A 14,808-nucleotide genomic window follows, 5' to 3' on the forward strand; every position below is an offset into this window, starting at 1 on the left:
GATGAAGTTCTCACTGGAGGAGCCTACCGCCTTCGCATCGGATAATCGCTTAGAGCCGAACCCTTGGAACGCTGCCTGGCTCCAAAGATTCTACGCGTAAGTACGGCCATGTTTCTTATTCGTTCTTTTGTCTCCTTTTTAATTTTTTTCCTTTTTCTAGCTTTATACGCTTTCCATGGTGCGTTCGGATAAGCCAAACACTTGAAGGGTACACATCCTTAAATGTACACACCCCACCATGACTGGGGGCTTCTATAAGTAGAAGCTTATTATTATAACAAGCCTAGAGCTCTCAATTTATGTGTCGTTCACGGATGTACATCCCTTTTGCCATCATATGCACCATTATGACTTAAGTTTTGGCCAAGCTGGGTTGCCTCGCTCCTGTGCTTATGCCCTACGTTCCCGATTGTTCAGCTAGGGCATAAAGGGAGCACCTCTACGATTATTACAACTGGGTTATCCGGACATGTACCTCAGATGGGTGAAGCCGAAAGCTAGCATTCTTAAGGGAATAATTGGCTGGCACTAAAATGACAGATTGTTGCCGTATTGCAACTATTTTAAGCACCGCAAGATAGTTTTTTCCGTATTACGGACAAAACACCCCGGCACGTGTAATCATAAAATGCTGACCCAGGGAAAGGAACCCTTAACGGAACTATTTTCCTTGGAAGATGTTTCTTACTTATGTAATATAATATACATCTCGAACTCGAATATTTTTTCTGTTCGAGCACAATGACTGGGTTGCCTTGTTTCCGGATGGATACTTCCTTTTGTCTTAAGTATCCGGAAACACTCCACCATTTTGGTCCGGGGGATAAAGCCGAAAGCCTGCGATGAAAAAATCATTTCACATGTTCGGATCTAACCAAAGGTTGATCATAAATGTACATTGATACATCAAGTCAAAAACCTATTCCTTTTCTATTCCATCTATAAGGCTGTCTAATCTACAGTCTTCCTGCGAATATTTCGCAGCGATCATTACTTGAATATACACCAAATTTAAAGAGATTTCCTTCCCATCTGTCCATGTGGTCCTACTCGGGCCATATGATTCAGATCCAGTTTCGAGAAGCATGTCTTCACCATGGCCCAGGCTTCTCGTGCGCCTTCACGGCTGGCAAACATCTTCCATAGCTCGAACCGCCGCCGGGCACCTTTGAAAACAGTTTTGCCAGGGCTTCCATACTTTCTGGAGGGGTGTCAAATGGCCATAACGCCTTCACCATACTCCTCATAGCCTTCCGGGCTCGAGCATGCATGATGGATAACTCCTTTAGCACGTCGCCTTGAAACCCAGCCACTTCCTCCTCTGGTCGACCAGTTAACAGACCTGCCGCAACAAATTCATGATATTCCACATTATGGATTAGCCATGAAATACCTATGGTGGTTCTAAAACATGAGGGGAACACATACCGAACATGTCGCCCTTCAGCTTTTCATTTTCATTCCGAGCGGCTGATAGCTGAGCCTTCAAGCTCTCTATCTCTTTGGATTGTTTGTCCTTTTCCTCCTCAAGTTTTCTCTCCCTAGATGCACCCTTTGTGGTCTCTTTCAAAGCCGATAGTTCGGCAGTAGCTGCACTCAGTTGCGTCTGGTTTGCGTTCAGCTCCTGAGCCAACATAGTATTATTTTCTTGCAGAACCTGCACAAATTATCGATCCTTAAATCGGTGTGCTTCACCGTTTCAAGTCTCAGGGGCTATTGGCATACAACCATGCAAAATTGTGTCAAACTTTACCTGTATTTTCTTTAAGAACAACTGTATAACTCCGGCAAGGCCGTCTCGAGCGGCTCGGACGATATAAGCATCTTTCGAACTCAGGGCGGTGAATTCTTGTTCGGACAAGGCCGGAGCACACATAGCTTCCTTCAAGCGACAGTGATTCATCACGCTCCCCACTTCAGAATTCGTGACCGACACGTCATCCGAATCCTCTTGAAGAGGCAGAACGGGCGCGACATTTGCTTGCGTCCTAGCCGGCGAGTCCGGCACCGGATTAGTAGGCATTTGGCTAATTGGGCATTTTCCCACCGTTTGTCGCATACTCCGCCCACAAATAAAAAGGGGGGAGACTCTTAACAATCCAGACTCATGCCTAGGCATGCATTAAATATACATACCTCTTGGAAGACTGTGAAGTCTCCATGGTACTCCCGGTCCCTTTCTGTTTTGAACGACGGCCTTGTGTGGGGGCCACCCTCGAGGAGACACGGTCCCCGGAGCACCGATCCTGTTAAGATCCAGGTCAGTACAGCGGATAATGGTACAGCTGGGGACCTCTTCTTAAGAAGCCGCTGGATACTCACAATGCAGAATGGGTAAAGGCGAGGGTAGTCAGCGATGATGGCCACTTCCAAACCGTCAAGGCTCGGTTGATAGAATACCCCATCATCGAATACTATATATATGTCCGGATCCTCACAGAAGCCAGGATCCTTGTCGCGATTATGATCCTCAGGCTGGGGAGTAGGATAGTGGACGTCCTCGATCATCCTCCTCCATGACTAAGTTGGTGGCAATAAAAATTACATTCGATCAGTATCTGCAATGCAGTAAAGTAAGCACAAACGAATTGAGATCTTACCCATTCAATAGGGGTGTACATGGAATAGGCCTCCCGACAGTTCAACCGGAGAAAAACTTCTTTTTTGCCCTTGTACAGATCTGCCAAAATAGAGGCCAGTTCGGCTGGGGTATCCGGACCCTGCCGCCTGTAACGAGATGCGTCGTCTTCTCCGTTGTAACACCATGAAGGAGTTACTCTGGATTGAAGAGGCTGCACACACCTCTTTATTGCAATCGCCATGACTTCAACTATTGAGAGTTCGGAGTGGGCCAGCAGCCTGACCTTGCGGACCAACCTCTGTACTTCCACACTATCCTCTTCTTTGGGACTGTGGGGACGCCAGTTGAGGCACTTCCTTAAGGGAGCAGTGGAAAATTCAGGGAGGCCGCTCCGAACTGGGTCTGGCAGTGCGACGCCGTCCACATAGAACCATTCCGAAGACCGCTGCGGGTAAACCTCTTTAGGTGTTCCTACTAGGTATCCGGATCCGGCTATGCGCCATACTTCGCCGCCGCCCACCTCAAATATGGAACCTCCTCGGTGGCGGGGAACGAGACAGAAGAACTTCCTCCATAATTCAAAATGGGCCTCAATGCCCAGAAATAGCTCGCAGAGGGCAACAAAGCCTGAGATGTGCAAAATTGAACCTGGGGTGAGGTTGTGTAGTTGGATGTCGTAGAATTCCAATAACCCCCTAAGAAAGGGATGGATTGGAAATCCTAGGCCCCGCAACAGGAATGGGACGAAGCACACCCTCTCCTCCCTATTGGGATTGGGGAATTTCTCAGCCATTGCGTCATCGCCTACTGAATACAATCCCGCTCAAACAGAGACTAGATCCGCGGGGGGGAGGTAGCCTTGCATTTGGAGCCGGCTTAACTGAAGATGAGGCATGGAGCAACTCTGCCAATCAACCTCTTGAGGGCTGTGAGGGCGCGAAGAAGAGCCTGGGCGCTCATCATGATGGAGGGCTTTGTTCGTGGCTAAACTTGATAGTTTTTTTTCTACGCGATGTGAGATGACGGTTGGAGCTCTGTATCTGCTTATATAGATGCCATCTGAGCGTGGCGAAGGACTTAATTGCTAAAAAGCATGGACCGTTCATATTCACTCAACGCGCGGAAATCGAAGCGTCCGTAGGGGGAATCGTAAAAGGCATCAAGATTATCACCAGACTGTCATCGGCCTGGACTATAGTGAAGAACTCGCCTTGCAAAGCCGAAGACATGAGCCGAATACTATGTCGTCATTGAAGGCAAGTTCGGGGGCTACTAAGGGAGTCCTGGATTATGGGGTCCTCGGGCGTCCGGGCTATGTAACATGGGTCGGACTGATGGGCCATGAACGTACAAGATCAAAGGCTTTGTCCCGTGTCCGTATGGGACTCTCCTTTGCATGGATGGCAAGCCTGACGCCCGGCTGTATAGTTTCCTTTTCTCTGTAAACCGACTTTGTATAACCCTAGGCCCCTACGGTGTCTATATAAACCGGAGGGTTTAGTCCATAGAGGCTATCATAAATCATATAGGCTAGACATCTAGGGTTTAGCCATTACGATCTCGAGGTAGATCGACTCTTGTAACCCCCATACTCATCAAATTCAATCAAGCAGGAAGTAGGGTATTACCTCCATCAAGAGGGCCCGAACCTAGGTAAACATCGTGTCCCCTTTGTCTCCTGTTACCTTCGATCCTCAGATGCACAGTTCGGGACCCCCTACCCGAGATCGGCCGGTTTTGACACCGACACTTCCTCTTTGCCTTTCGCATACCGAGTGGCTATCTCCATCATCCGATTCAGAGTCATGGCCCCAGAGCGACCGCATTTCAGTGTGAGCTCTCTGTACCGTACGCCTTCCTTGAAAGCGCAGACGGCCTGGTGCTCTAAAACATTCTCCACCAGATGATGAAGTGTAGTCCACCGCTGGATGTAATCCCTCAAAGTTTCATTCGGCTTCTGGACACAATACTGCAATTCAGACATCCCAGCGAGGCGCTTCCAAGTGCCTTCGAATGTCTTGATAAACACTCGGGCCAAATCTTCCCAACAGAATTTTCTTCTAGGAGCCAACTGATTCAACAAAGCTCTGGCCGAGCCTTCAAGCATCAAGGGGAGGTGCTTCATGGCTACATCATCGTTGCCTCCACCAATCGGCACCGCCACTCGGTAATCTTCCAACCATGTGTGTGGCTTCGACTCGCCAGTGAACTTGCTCACTCCCGCAGCCAATCTGAAGTTGGACGGGATCTCAGCTGCTCGGATGGCCCTGCTGAAACATTTGGGCCCAGAAACGAACGCCCTGTTTCCACTCGGACGATCTCTGTCCAGCCCTTCTCTGTTAGCTCCGCCTCTGTCAACCAAGCCATGTACGAGGACTGACCTATCGCATCGAACCCAGGCTCTCTTGGGTCGACTGGAACTCTCTGCTCATCACCATATGGACGCCTGTCATCATACCGCTGGGGCGCGTACGAACCACCCCTCGGAGGGGGTGTAGGCACTCAACGGTGGTATCGAGGATCAAACTACCCATAGCCTCAACCAAGGTACTGGTCCTGGCGATAACCACGATCTTCACGCCGCGGAGGCGATCTCGGGCCGTGTGCCGACTGAACTATGTCCGCCATGATGGATCTGTTGTGAATCCTGTTGTGCGACTGAGAAACAGCTGAATTCTGCTCCTCGGCCGCCCTGAGCAATTCCCGAATCTGCTGCAACCCTCTACCAGCCTCGGAACGGGACGTTTGAATTGAATCTGCTATACGTGCAACTGCTACAACATTCTGGATCGGGGTACGGTATACCTCACACTCTTCTCGAGGCCCAGTCAAAAACAATTGTCATTGCCGTCGACTGGAACTTGGAATTTGCCTGCGGGCGCAGTCGCCGAGTGCCTGCTAAAGATTCTCCAAGCGCGTACGCTCAGCCAAGGTGGCCAAGCGCGCAGCCTCCAAAGCCCGAGCCTCGGAGGTCTCCCCAACAATGGGGGTCTAGAGAGCCTGATTGTTTCTGCGATGAAGCTCCTCCCTCTGCTCTGTAGTGAGGGCTTGAGGATAATACTCATCGTAGTCGCGCGACGGGCCACCTCTATCGCCGCCGCCGCGACGGAAATCGGGCAGACTGCACTGGGAGTCGACCATGAGGACTTCCGCCGCGGGATTGTCGTTGCTCTCACACTCGGAAAGCGTATCTGAATGGCCAGTCGGCAGATCAAACAATCTGTAGAGAGATTCATCGGGCTCAATCGCCGCGGTTTGAGGGGTGGTCGACTGACGAGGCACCGCATGCTTCACCCACCGCTGGAGCCGCGAGCGACCGGATCGCTTGCGGCGACGGATAGCGGGGAGCGAAGACGCCACGGGAGCCGATCGATACTGAGTCGACGGCTGCCGCAGGAGGACGCCGCAGGCACTCGCGCGGATGTGCGCCGCCCCGTGAATGGGGAGAGCCTCGACGTCGACGGGGGCTTCTTGGAGCCAGGTGGAGTCATCAGCGATGAAGGTGAGCGCGCCCGGAAACCATGTTGATGAAGATCGAAGATTGCAACCTCACCGGAAGTCGCTCAGATGCCTGCCCCATGGTGGGCGCCAACTATCGTGGGAACGAGTCTGACAGTAGAAGTAGGGGGTACGTAGGAGAGGGCAGTGTCCTAGCTACGGCGAGGTTGTACGCACAGATTTACGAGTTCAGGCCCCTCTCGAAGGAGGTAACAGACCTACGTCTCGGTGCCGCGGAGGCTTGTCAATTGGAGTGTTGAATAGTTACAGGGGGTGCGAACCCTTGTGCAAGAGGGGGGTGGCTTATATAGAGTGCGCCGACCCTTCACTATCCTCAGTTACACCAGGGTTCAATGAGAGTTAAATCCAGAACGTTACTGGTAACGCCCATACTAAATGGTCTTTATAACGACAAAGTGAATGCCTGACCATTGCCATCCTGGGGTGACTCTAGGTATTCTGTACTTCGAGTGGATTCTTGTATGATCGAGTGAAATAGTCATGGTCGAGTGGAATTGGGATTTCCGAGTGGAACCTCCTGTTTGCACTTCATGGGGATTTCAGTCGGCATCTTCTCTTGCACCTTATAGGCCTTGGACTCTTGTGTAGCGTCCTTGGGTAGGGTGTCCAGGTCAGGCCTAAGACCCTACCCTAGGTACGTGGCACCGTCACCTGCCACTGCGCATTGGACTGCAGCAAAACGCATACTAAGATATGTGAAGGATAAGTTAAGTGTTGGGTTGACATTTAACAAGTCACCATCCACTCTTGTTAGTGCTTTATCTGACTCTGATTGAGCAGGATGCCCAGATGACAGATGCTCAACTGGTGGTTTTGCTGTGTTCTTTGGACCTAACCTAATCTCATGGCGTGCAAGGAAACAGGCCATAGTTTCGAGGTCAAGCACTGAAGCAGAATACAAGGCACTAGCAGATGCAACTTCAGAGATTATTTGGGTGAAGTACATGCTGAGAGAACTTGGGATACATCACACTCCAACTCCTTGTCTTTGGTGCGACAATCTTGGTGTTACATATTTATCTGCTAACCCTGTTTTTCATGCAAGGACCAAACATATCAAGATTGATTACCACTTTGTGAGGGAAAGAGTTGCCAACAAAGAGTTGGATATCCAGTTTGTGCATTTAAGAGATCAAGTTGCTGATGGATTTACAAAAGCGCTATCTACAAGACTTTTTGAAGAATTCAAGCGTAATCTCAACTTAGTTAAGTTTTGATTAAGAGAAGGTATTAGACATATTCGTTGTTTGGCTATGTACGCCAAGTGTGGCCTTTTGCACCAAGACCTCTGTAGGGTAGTTTAGTTAGAGTTTATCTCTATCTCTCTATATATCCTTTTAAACCTCCCTGTAAAATCCGTGGTAGTCCAACTACCATATCACGTAACCTATCAAGAGATGGGTCTCTCCACAATCAATATAAGATCACGCGGCTCCCTGTATGGGAGGATAGATGCTTCAACCTATTTTCACACCATGATGGTCCCGAACTGTGAGAAAGTGGTGGAGCCCCGCGGTGCTCTGGCCGGTGGCGAGGGGGAGCGTAAGGGCAGGGGAGGGGACGCGAGGGAGGAAGACGGGAGGCGCCAATCATACGGCCGCACGGCGACTGCTCCCTTTGAACTTAGATCGATCATCGAGTTGACTGTCCTCTCATCTATGGTATGCTGGCCAGTCGAACTTCCTTTTGAGTTAATAAATTGCACCTTTTGTCAAAAATATAATCTGTGGTATTGCTGGCGAGGCACAACGAACCAAGCATAGGAACGCACTGCAGAGAAGAACGACGGAAAACGCATATAAACTGGAGTATCTTACACAAGCTTTAATCGGCGCAGGACCTTTGTTTATCTAGTACAAGTATAAGAGTAGAAGCTCATCGCTGCGCATTTGCATGCAAAGAGTAGATCAAAACTAACTTCCTGCTCTGCCGTTTGCTATCCCTCCCGTACTGAAACCACCCCCTGCCTGATGTGGTCAGGTCGGATCTTATTTTAGGCACCATCTTCAAGGCTTTCTTCTCCTCCTTTTTCTGCTTCTGCTTCTGCCTCTGCTTCTGCTTCTGCATCTGCCTCTGCCTCTGCTTCTGCTTCCGCCTCTGCCTCTGCTTCTGCTTCTAATTCTTCTTCTTCCTCCTCCTCCACCTCCACCACCTCCTCCTCCTCCTCTTCTGGGAGAGCTTCTTGTGACGCTGCGGATCCTGTTGGCCCGGGGCCTTCGTAAGGTCCATGCTTCTGCAGACTCCAGTACATGATGCTTGCAGTAAGAGTGAGGATCATCTTGGGATTTACCTGACACAACAAAATGAAAAAGGCAATGTCACTGTTTGATCCTTGACTGGCCCAATGTTACTATCCATCTCTCAAGTTAGCGCGACAAACAATTTTTCGTAGGCTACCTCCATTATGTCCTCTGGCAACCAGAACACGGTGCACCCAAGTTTCCTAGCAACAGTTATGATGTATGTTGCATTCATCTTCTTCTCATCATCTGCAACCACAAAAGCAAATGACAACGGAAACGTGAAAAATCTGAAACTGACTCAAGAATCAGAGCAAAGGTACACACCATCCTCCCCCTTCTTCACCATATTCCAGTCAACAACTCTACTTTGCACAGCGCTTAGAAGATCCAGGAAGAACATCCCGTCTGATAAGCTCTTATCCTAGAGAATCAATCAACACAGCTGCTTAAGGCCATGGCCATGACAACACAAGTTAATTTTAATAATATGGGAATGCTGATCAACCTTGAAGTTTTCGATGTGAGATGTTTTTCCTGATTCCTTGACCTTATTATTCGCCCAGATCAGAATGTCAGCATCTGTAATTTCTTTGTCTTTAGAGTGGGATCTCAAGTTCTTTAGCAGCTGTAGGATGCTGGTCCTCATGAGTTGCCACAGGAAAGCTGACAGGGTATTATTTGAAATCAAATACTACACAGAATTCAAAATTAGAAACAAAAATAAGAGCAAGCTAAAGCATGCGCGGGGATTTTTTTTTTACCAAGGGTTAGCTTCTTGTTTCCTTGAACAATGTCATTTCCTGCTACATTCACAAGCGAAAAATTTAACTCCTTCCCAATTCTGATAACCTGATTGCAGTTCTCAACCTTCCTAAACGGCATGATAATTGGAGGTTTCGATGCTTGTTTCCAGATAACTGATCCTGGAGAAATTTTGTCAAGCACTTCTAGAAGAACCCATCTGGAAATGAACTTTTGTAAGATGCCAAAAATTATATTTCAAGGCTAAGTTGCTGGTGGAAATGGGACTAACCCAGTCCTAACATCCTCAAATAAATTGTTCACGTAAGTTGCAATTCCAAGACTGTTGATCCACAAGCGAAATGCTCTCCCTTCCCTCGATGCTTCAACATCATCAGGGGTATCTTGGACGACAGGAGCCACCTTGTTCGATGATAGACCATTTCTGCATAGGTTTTAAATCATTTTCATAATACAATATGCATTAACCTGGACAAAATGTTTGAAACATCGACATTTGCATAGTTATATAGCTATTTTGATTTGTGTTTTAAGACATAGATAACAGGTGGAACAATTCCTCACAAACTGATGATATTTCTTTTAGTTTCTTGCATTGCATACAACCCTAAGGGGCAAAACAGATTTATCAGAAGAGAGGACAAGGAGAGACCAGTACCTTTGCTGGAATATTTGTGCGACAAATGCCAAGTTGAGATTTGCTGAACCCTCATTAATATCTTTAGATGTTACATATCTTGTACAATCAAGCTTTTCGGCGGTTTCAAGTACTTTCTTTGCCCTTTCTTTAGGATCTGTAGTTTCTATCATGGTCGTTGAGCTATGCTCGGGAGCAAGGGCGCTGAGAAGGTAAGCATACGCTTCACCATCCTGCAAATACATCATACGATATAGCATAATGAAATCTTTTGCATTAGCATTTCTCAAAATGTCGTCAATATCATAGAATGATTTAACAGATCTATATAAACATGCCATAAAAGTCAGTGTTTATTCCAAGCAAAAACAAAAGTCACAGTATTTACCGTCGATATGAAAAAATTGCCTAGAGGTTGTGCATTTTCAGGTGGTTTGTGTAATATCCATACAATTGATATACATACCTTAACATCAGTAGAGAAATTTGTTACAGTTTTTTTGTACCCTGCTTTCTTGATATGAAAGTTCATCCATTTGAGCAACATCTTGTCTGGTGCTAAGGTGACAAGCTCCTCTGCTTCCTGTATAACATCATGTAACATAATTATCCAGACTTTGCTAATGCACAAGCATGTACATACAAGTTCTCTTGATGATTTAAACCTTGCTGTTATCACCAGCCACCAACTCCAACAACTGAGGTGTATTCCTCAGATTCAAATCTGCTAAGAGTTGTATCTGAGAGAAGTCCAACGAAAAAATTAGAAAGATGCATTCATCAATGTTCTAGGTAACACTATATTGCTGAAAAAATTATTTTGTAACTAACTCAGTATTGGTGGTTGTAGAAAACACACCTTTATGATTTGGGATAGCAAACCAAGAACTAGATGAGGCTGAAAAAGGAAAAATACTTCAGCAGTACAAAGTGAAATGATTTTTAACAATAATAAATATATTGCTACGAATCTTTACTCTTACATAAAATGTGAGTTGACAATAGTACCCGATATCCCATCAGATTTTTTTCTACCATCCTAAAATTCTAACAATCTAACTTATTGAAACACGAGCAAGCTTCCAAGAATTTAATAAATTAAGCATGCTCTCTTTTCCACCTTCCTAAAAAAACTGTAACAGTTAAGAAAACTAATTGAGACACAAAAAAAACAAAAGCTTGTATGCATATAAAAAATTTAACCACCTCCTTGAAAAATCTCCAAGTAAAAATGGAGCTGAGAACTTGTGCTTGCAGAGACATTATATATAAATCATTCTGTGAACTGGACCAGGCCGATGACAACGCCTTAACACGACCGGCTATGTGTTTATCCCTTGCAAAGCACAGTTATGTTTCTAGTAGTGATATGTAACATTTTTCAGTCCAAGAATTTGTCGACACCAAAAAAAGTTAAGAGCCTCAAAATAGAATAATCCCCAAAGATTCATTTAATAAAATGTACAACTGTGTACATTGTGCAATTCAAGATATGCACAACCTAGTCAAGAAATGTCATTATATATCTACCCTTCCCTGAAAACCAGCTCAACTTGTATACTGTTTTGCCAGTTCAAACTTAAATAGGAACCGAAGGAAAAGAAGAACTTAAGATCTAAAGTAATAAACTACGTTAATGCAGTAAAAACATAGATACATACTCTAGCTTCAATCAGATCCTGTGTCCCAATGTTAACAACAGTACAACCAATGGCCTTGGCAGAGTTGAGACAAAGAGTGTGGTTCTCATTCCTCTCCCATGGATTCGGTTCCTTCTTTGTATTGATTGCTCTCTCGTCTATTGTGCCGGGAACAGCAACATTGATCAACTTGCTGATTCAGTATTAATAAGGTAAGGGAATAACTGCCTTAGAAAATTTGTTAACAGAAATCAAAATTAAGAGATGTTGTGGTAGTAAAAAAATACAGTGAGCATTTAAAAGAACATCTCACCAAAGTAGAACACCATCCCCAATAAGATTAAATATATCGTTTGATGCTGGATTCAATGGCAAGAAATTCTTCAGGAAAGGGTCCTCCCCGAGAAATTTATTGATATGATTGACATAAGAAGTTTTTTCAGATTCATTAATGACGTGCAAGAGAGTAGTGGTGGACGCCTTCAAAAATGACACTGATCCCTTCAATTTCTTTTTGCCTCCTGATTTGCTGGCTCCCTTTGCTTGAAGATTTAAGTACTCCTAACATATTGCAAGATTTTACAACTCATCAAACAAAAAAACTCATACATAAGTGAAAATGTGGAATCAACAGAAGGTATGCCAAGATGATCGAATGTACCCTAAGGAATGGCTCAAATTCGATTGACTGGTCCATATCGGGGTAAGACTCGCTCAAAAAATTTGTGATCTCCTCCTCAGTCAGAACCTCTTGAATGCCCCTAAGCTTCTCCATTACCGGCGGCAAATCTTTTATAGTTACCTGCTCGGCATCCGATCTCTTTGCGGAAGTGAACTATACCGTGGAACATAAGAGGTAGCATTGTGATTACACAATTATGGAAAGGAAACAACACAATTTTTCAAAGTGCATCAAGAATGGCCTCAAGGAGTGCTTACTTTTGTTCGGAGCGTTCGGAGCTGCACTTGGGTGAACTGGTTCTGGAGCCATGGATCAGAGACAAGAACACCAACGCTAGACATTGTCTTCCAAATTTAGTTTCACTCTCGTGCTAAATTAATTTTTGCACCAATTCGGCAGTTATTGAGACCTAGAATAAAGACAGTCCAACCATGATCTTGAATCTCTAGGACTAATTAGCACCAAGCTCTCTGATCAAATTCAGCACTATGTTTGCAGTATATGCATCAAGAAGAATAGGACCAAAACTGGTGGAACTATTACACTTGCGGAAAAAATACCCCCCAACGGATCGTCACCAACCTTTGCGATGAAAAATTCTTTTTGGAAGGCTTTGATCTTCGTTCTTCCTGTCTTCCTTCCTCCAGCACCCGAAAACTATTCACTCCGCATGCATTGCTCCCAGCTCCGCGGCGAACCCCAAGAACTGTGGGGAAGCGAACGAGTGGTTGGATAGCAGAGAGCCATAGGATAGGAAGAAAAAGGGAGAAGCTAACATGGTGCCTCCTTTTTCAGCCTCCCGCAGATGCCTAGAATAGAAAAGTAGATAACTAATGTTAGAACGTGAAGCTTCCACGGACATGCTCCTCTTCTTCTCCCATGTAGACGACGGAGGGGTGCCATCTCTCTCTCTCTCCAACATGCCTCATCTTTCATGGGTTTGGACGGCTCTCGGATTTTTCTCGCCGCGGGCATAATAGGTCTAGCTACAGCGTGGAGCTACTGGGCCGGTAATACTGTAGCTGCGTAGAAGTTTTTTTCTGTGATTTTCTTATTCATTATTTCACTGTTTTGCTTCTTTTTTCTTTTTTCTTTGGTTTTATTTGTTTCTTTCTTCTTTTTTCCTTTTTCTTTTTATATTTCTTTATTTCTTTTTGAACACATGTCTAATTTTGCTTACAAATTTTATATTTTTCGTATAAACATCAAGAATATTTGTATACACGTTTAACATTTTTTAAATACATGATTAACATTTTTGAAATATATATTTTTATGTCTAACTTTTTAATACATATCTATTCATTTTTATATGCATCTAGAACATTTTTATATACATTCAACATTTTTCAAATACATGATTAACATTTGTTTTCAAATACATGTTTTGAGTATATTTTTGGAATGTTTCTTGTCGGGTTTTCGAATATGTGTTAAACTTTTTTAAATACACGTTGAAACTTTGTTTGAATGATACAAAACATTTTTTATGCTATGTGAACATTTTTTTTACACTAGTAGTTATGTACGTGCAACACAGATCCAAAATTTAAATAATTCTATTTTTATATTAATCTATGTTTTGCTTCTTGGAACTTACTTAATCAGTCTAGCAAGCAGTGAATATCAGTTATCTCCAGTGGTTGCACGGTTCGCGGCTTACAAGGTCATGCTCTAAGGATCACGTCGACTAATTTGAAACATTTCAAATTACGATATTTTTTTATTGCTATTACGTTTCTTTGGTTCATTGTTTAGAGCATCTTCAATAGATGATGTAGATACAAAAATACTAACTTTTGCATATCTAAGGCACAAAAACCCCTTCCCAACAGATGATGTAGATGCAAAAAAAATTCCATCTCTGAGGCACAAAACCCCCTCTCCAACAGACGATGTAGATCCAAAAAAATTTACATCTCTGCCTCCTGGAGATGTAAAATACAACACCTCGCAATGGAAATTTACATCTCCACCTAAAGGAGATGTAAAACTCGCGGATGCGCACCAACTACCCAACCGTATTTATTTGGCTTCCGCGCGACCGCCGCCACCCGCATGCCAGCGATTTTTTGCCCTGGAACGTGCCGCCGCCACCCGTCGGCCCATCCCCGGCCGCGCCACCATAGCCGCCGGCGACCCACCGGTTTGAGTCCGCTACACCAATGACTGCCCGCCTCCGCCGCCTACGATTTGTGCCCGAAAACGCCGCCGCCCGTCCGTCCATCAACGACCCTAGCTCATCTAGAGTACTCACACACTAATGGTGCCATGTCATCGCAGTTAATTTGCTAAACCTCACTTTGATGCGAACCGAGTTCAAATTCAAAATTTAAAATAAAGTAAAATAATATTTCTTCAAACAGTAAAACAAAAATGTTTATAATGTTGCAAATAATCCCCTAGTATTTTTCGAAGAGGATCCAACATTGAATGACTTACAAATTGCCCCTAGAAATATTTTAGCGGATCAGCGGGTTTAAATAAACACATTTAAAATTCAAATACAAATTTGAATCGCCCCATTTGACTCCAAAAAATTTTGTGCCACCCCACCGTAATGCAATGAAATTATGTGCCAAGTTTCATATTTAGCAAAATTCATTGGGTAGCTCAAATTATTGCAAAACAGTAATAGAAAAAGAAAATAAAACGAAATAGAAAAGTAGGGGGGAACCTATCCTGCGGCCTTCCCCCACCGGCCATCCTGTGCCACCCCTCTCCAAATGTCTATAAGGCATCCC

At 44.9% G+C, this 14,808-nt stretch overlaps 1 protein-coding gene across 1 annotated transcript; it reads right to left on the reverse strand.

Annotated features, from left to right (window-relative positions):
* Positions 1-8,093: 8,093 nt before the first annotated feature.
* LOC109738929 (fimbrin-4-like) lies at positions 8,094-13,905 on the reverse strand. Its single transcript, XM_073501964.1, has 14 exons — positions 12,322-13,905; positions 12,044-12,217; positions 11,696-11,943; positions 11,404-11,575; positions 10,602-10,640; positions 10,408-10,482; positions 10,209-10,325; positions 9,764-9,975; positions 9,377-9,529; positions 9,105-9,304; positions 8,849-9,006; positions 8,668-8,764; positions 8,498-8,589; positions 8,094-8,390 (listed from the first exon to the last, which is right to left on the reverse strand). The coding sequence occupies exons 1-14, from the start codon at positions 12,403-12,405 to the stop codon at positions 8,094-8,096; spliced, it is 2,118 nt and encodes a 705-aa protein (XP_073358065.1). The 5' UTR covers positions 12,406-13,905.
* Positions 13,906-14,808: the final 903 nt, after the last annotated feature.

The sequence above is a fragment of the Aegilops tauschii genome, chromosome 6 (assembly GCF_002575655.3).
Source record: "Aegilops tauschii subsp. strangulata cultivar AL8/78 chromosome 6, Aet v6.0, whole genome shotgun sequence".
In the NCBI taxonomy this organism is placed as follows: domain Eukaryota; kingdom Viridiplantae; phylum Streptophyta; class Magnoliopsida; order Poales; family Poaceae; genus Aegilops; species Aegilops tauschii.

Bases quoted from the DNA above. Each gene is read 5' to 3' on its own strand.
- LOC109738929 (XM_073501964.1), bottom strand. From the start codon at position 12,405: ATGTCTAGCGTTGGTGTTCTTGTCTCTGATCCATGGCTCCAGAACCAG. The intron at 10,641-11,403 runs GTATGTATCTAT...TTCCTTTTTCAG, and splicing joins AGGATCTGATTGAAGCTAGA to CCTCATCTAGTTCTTGGTTT. The intron at 9,007-9,104 runs GTAAAAAAAAAA...ATACCCTGTCAG, and splicing joins AAACAAGAAGCTAACCCTTG to CTTTCCTGTGGCAACTCATG.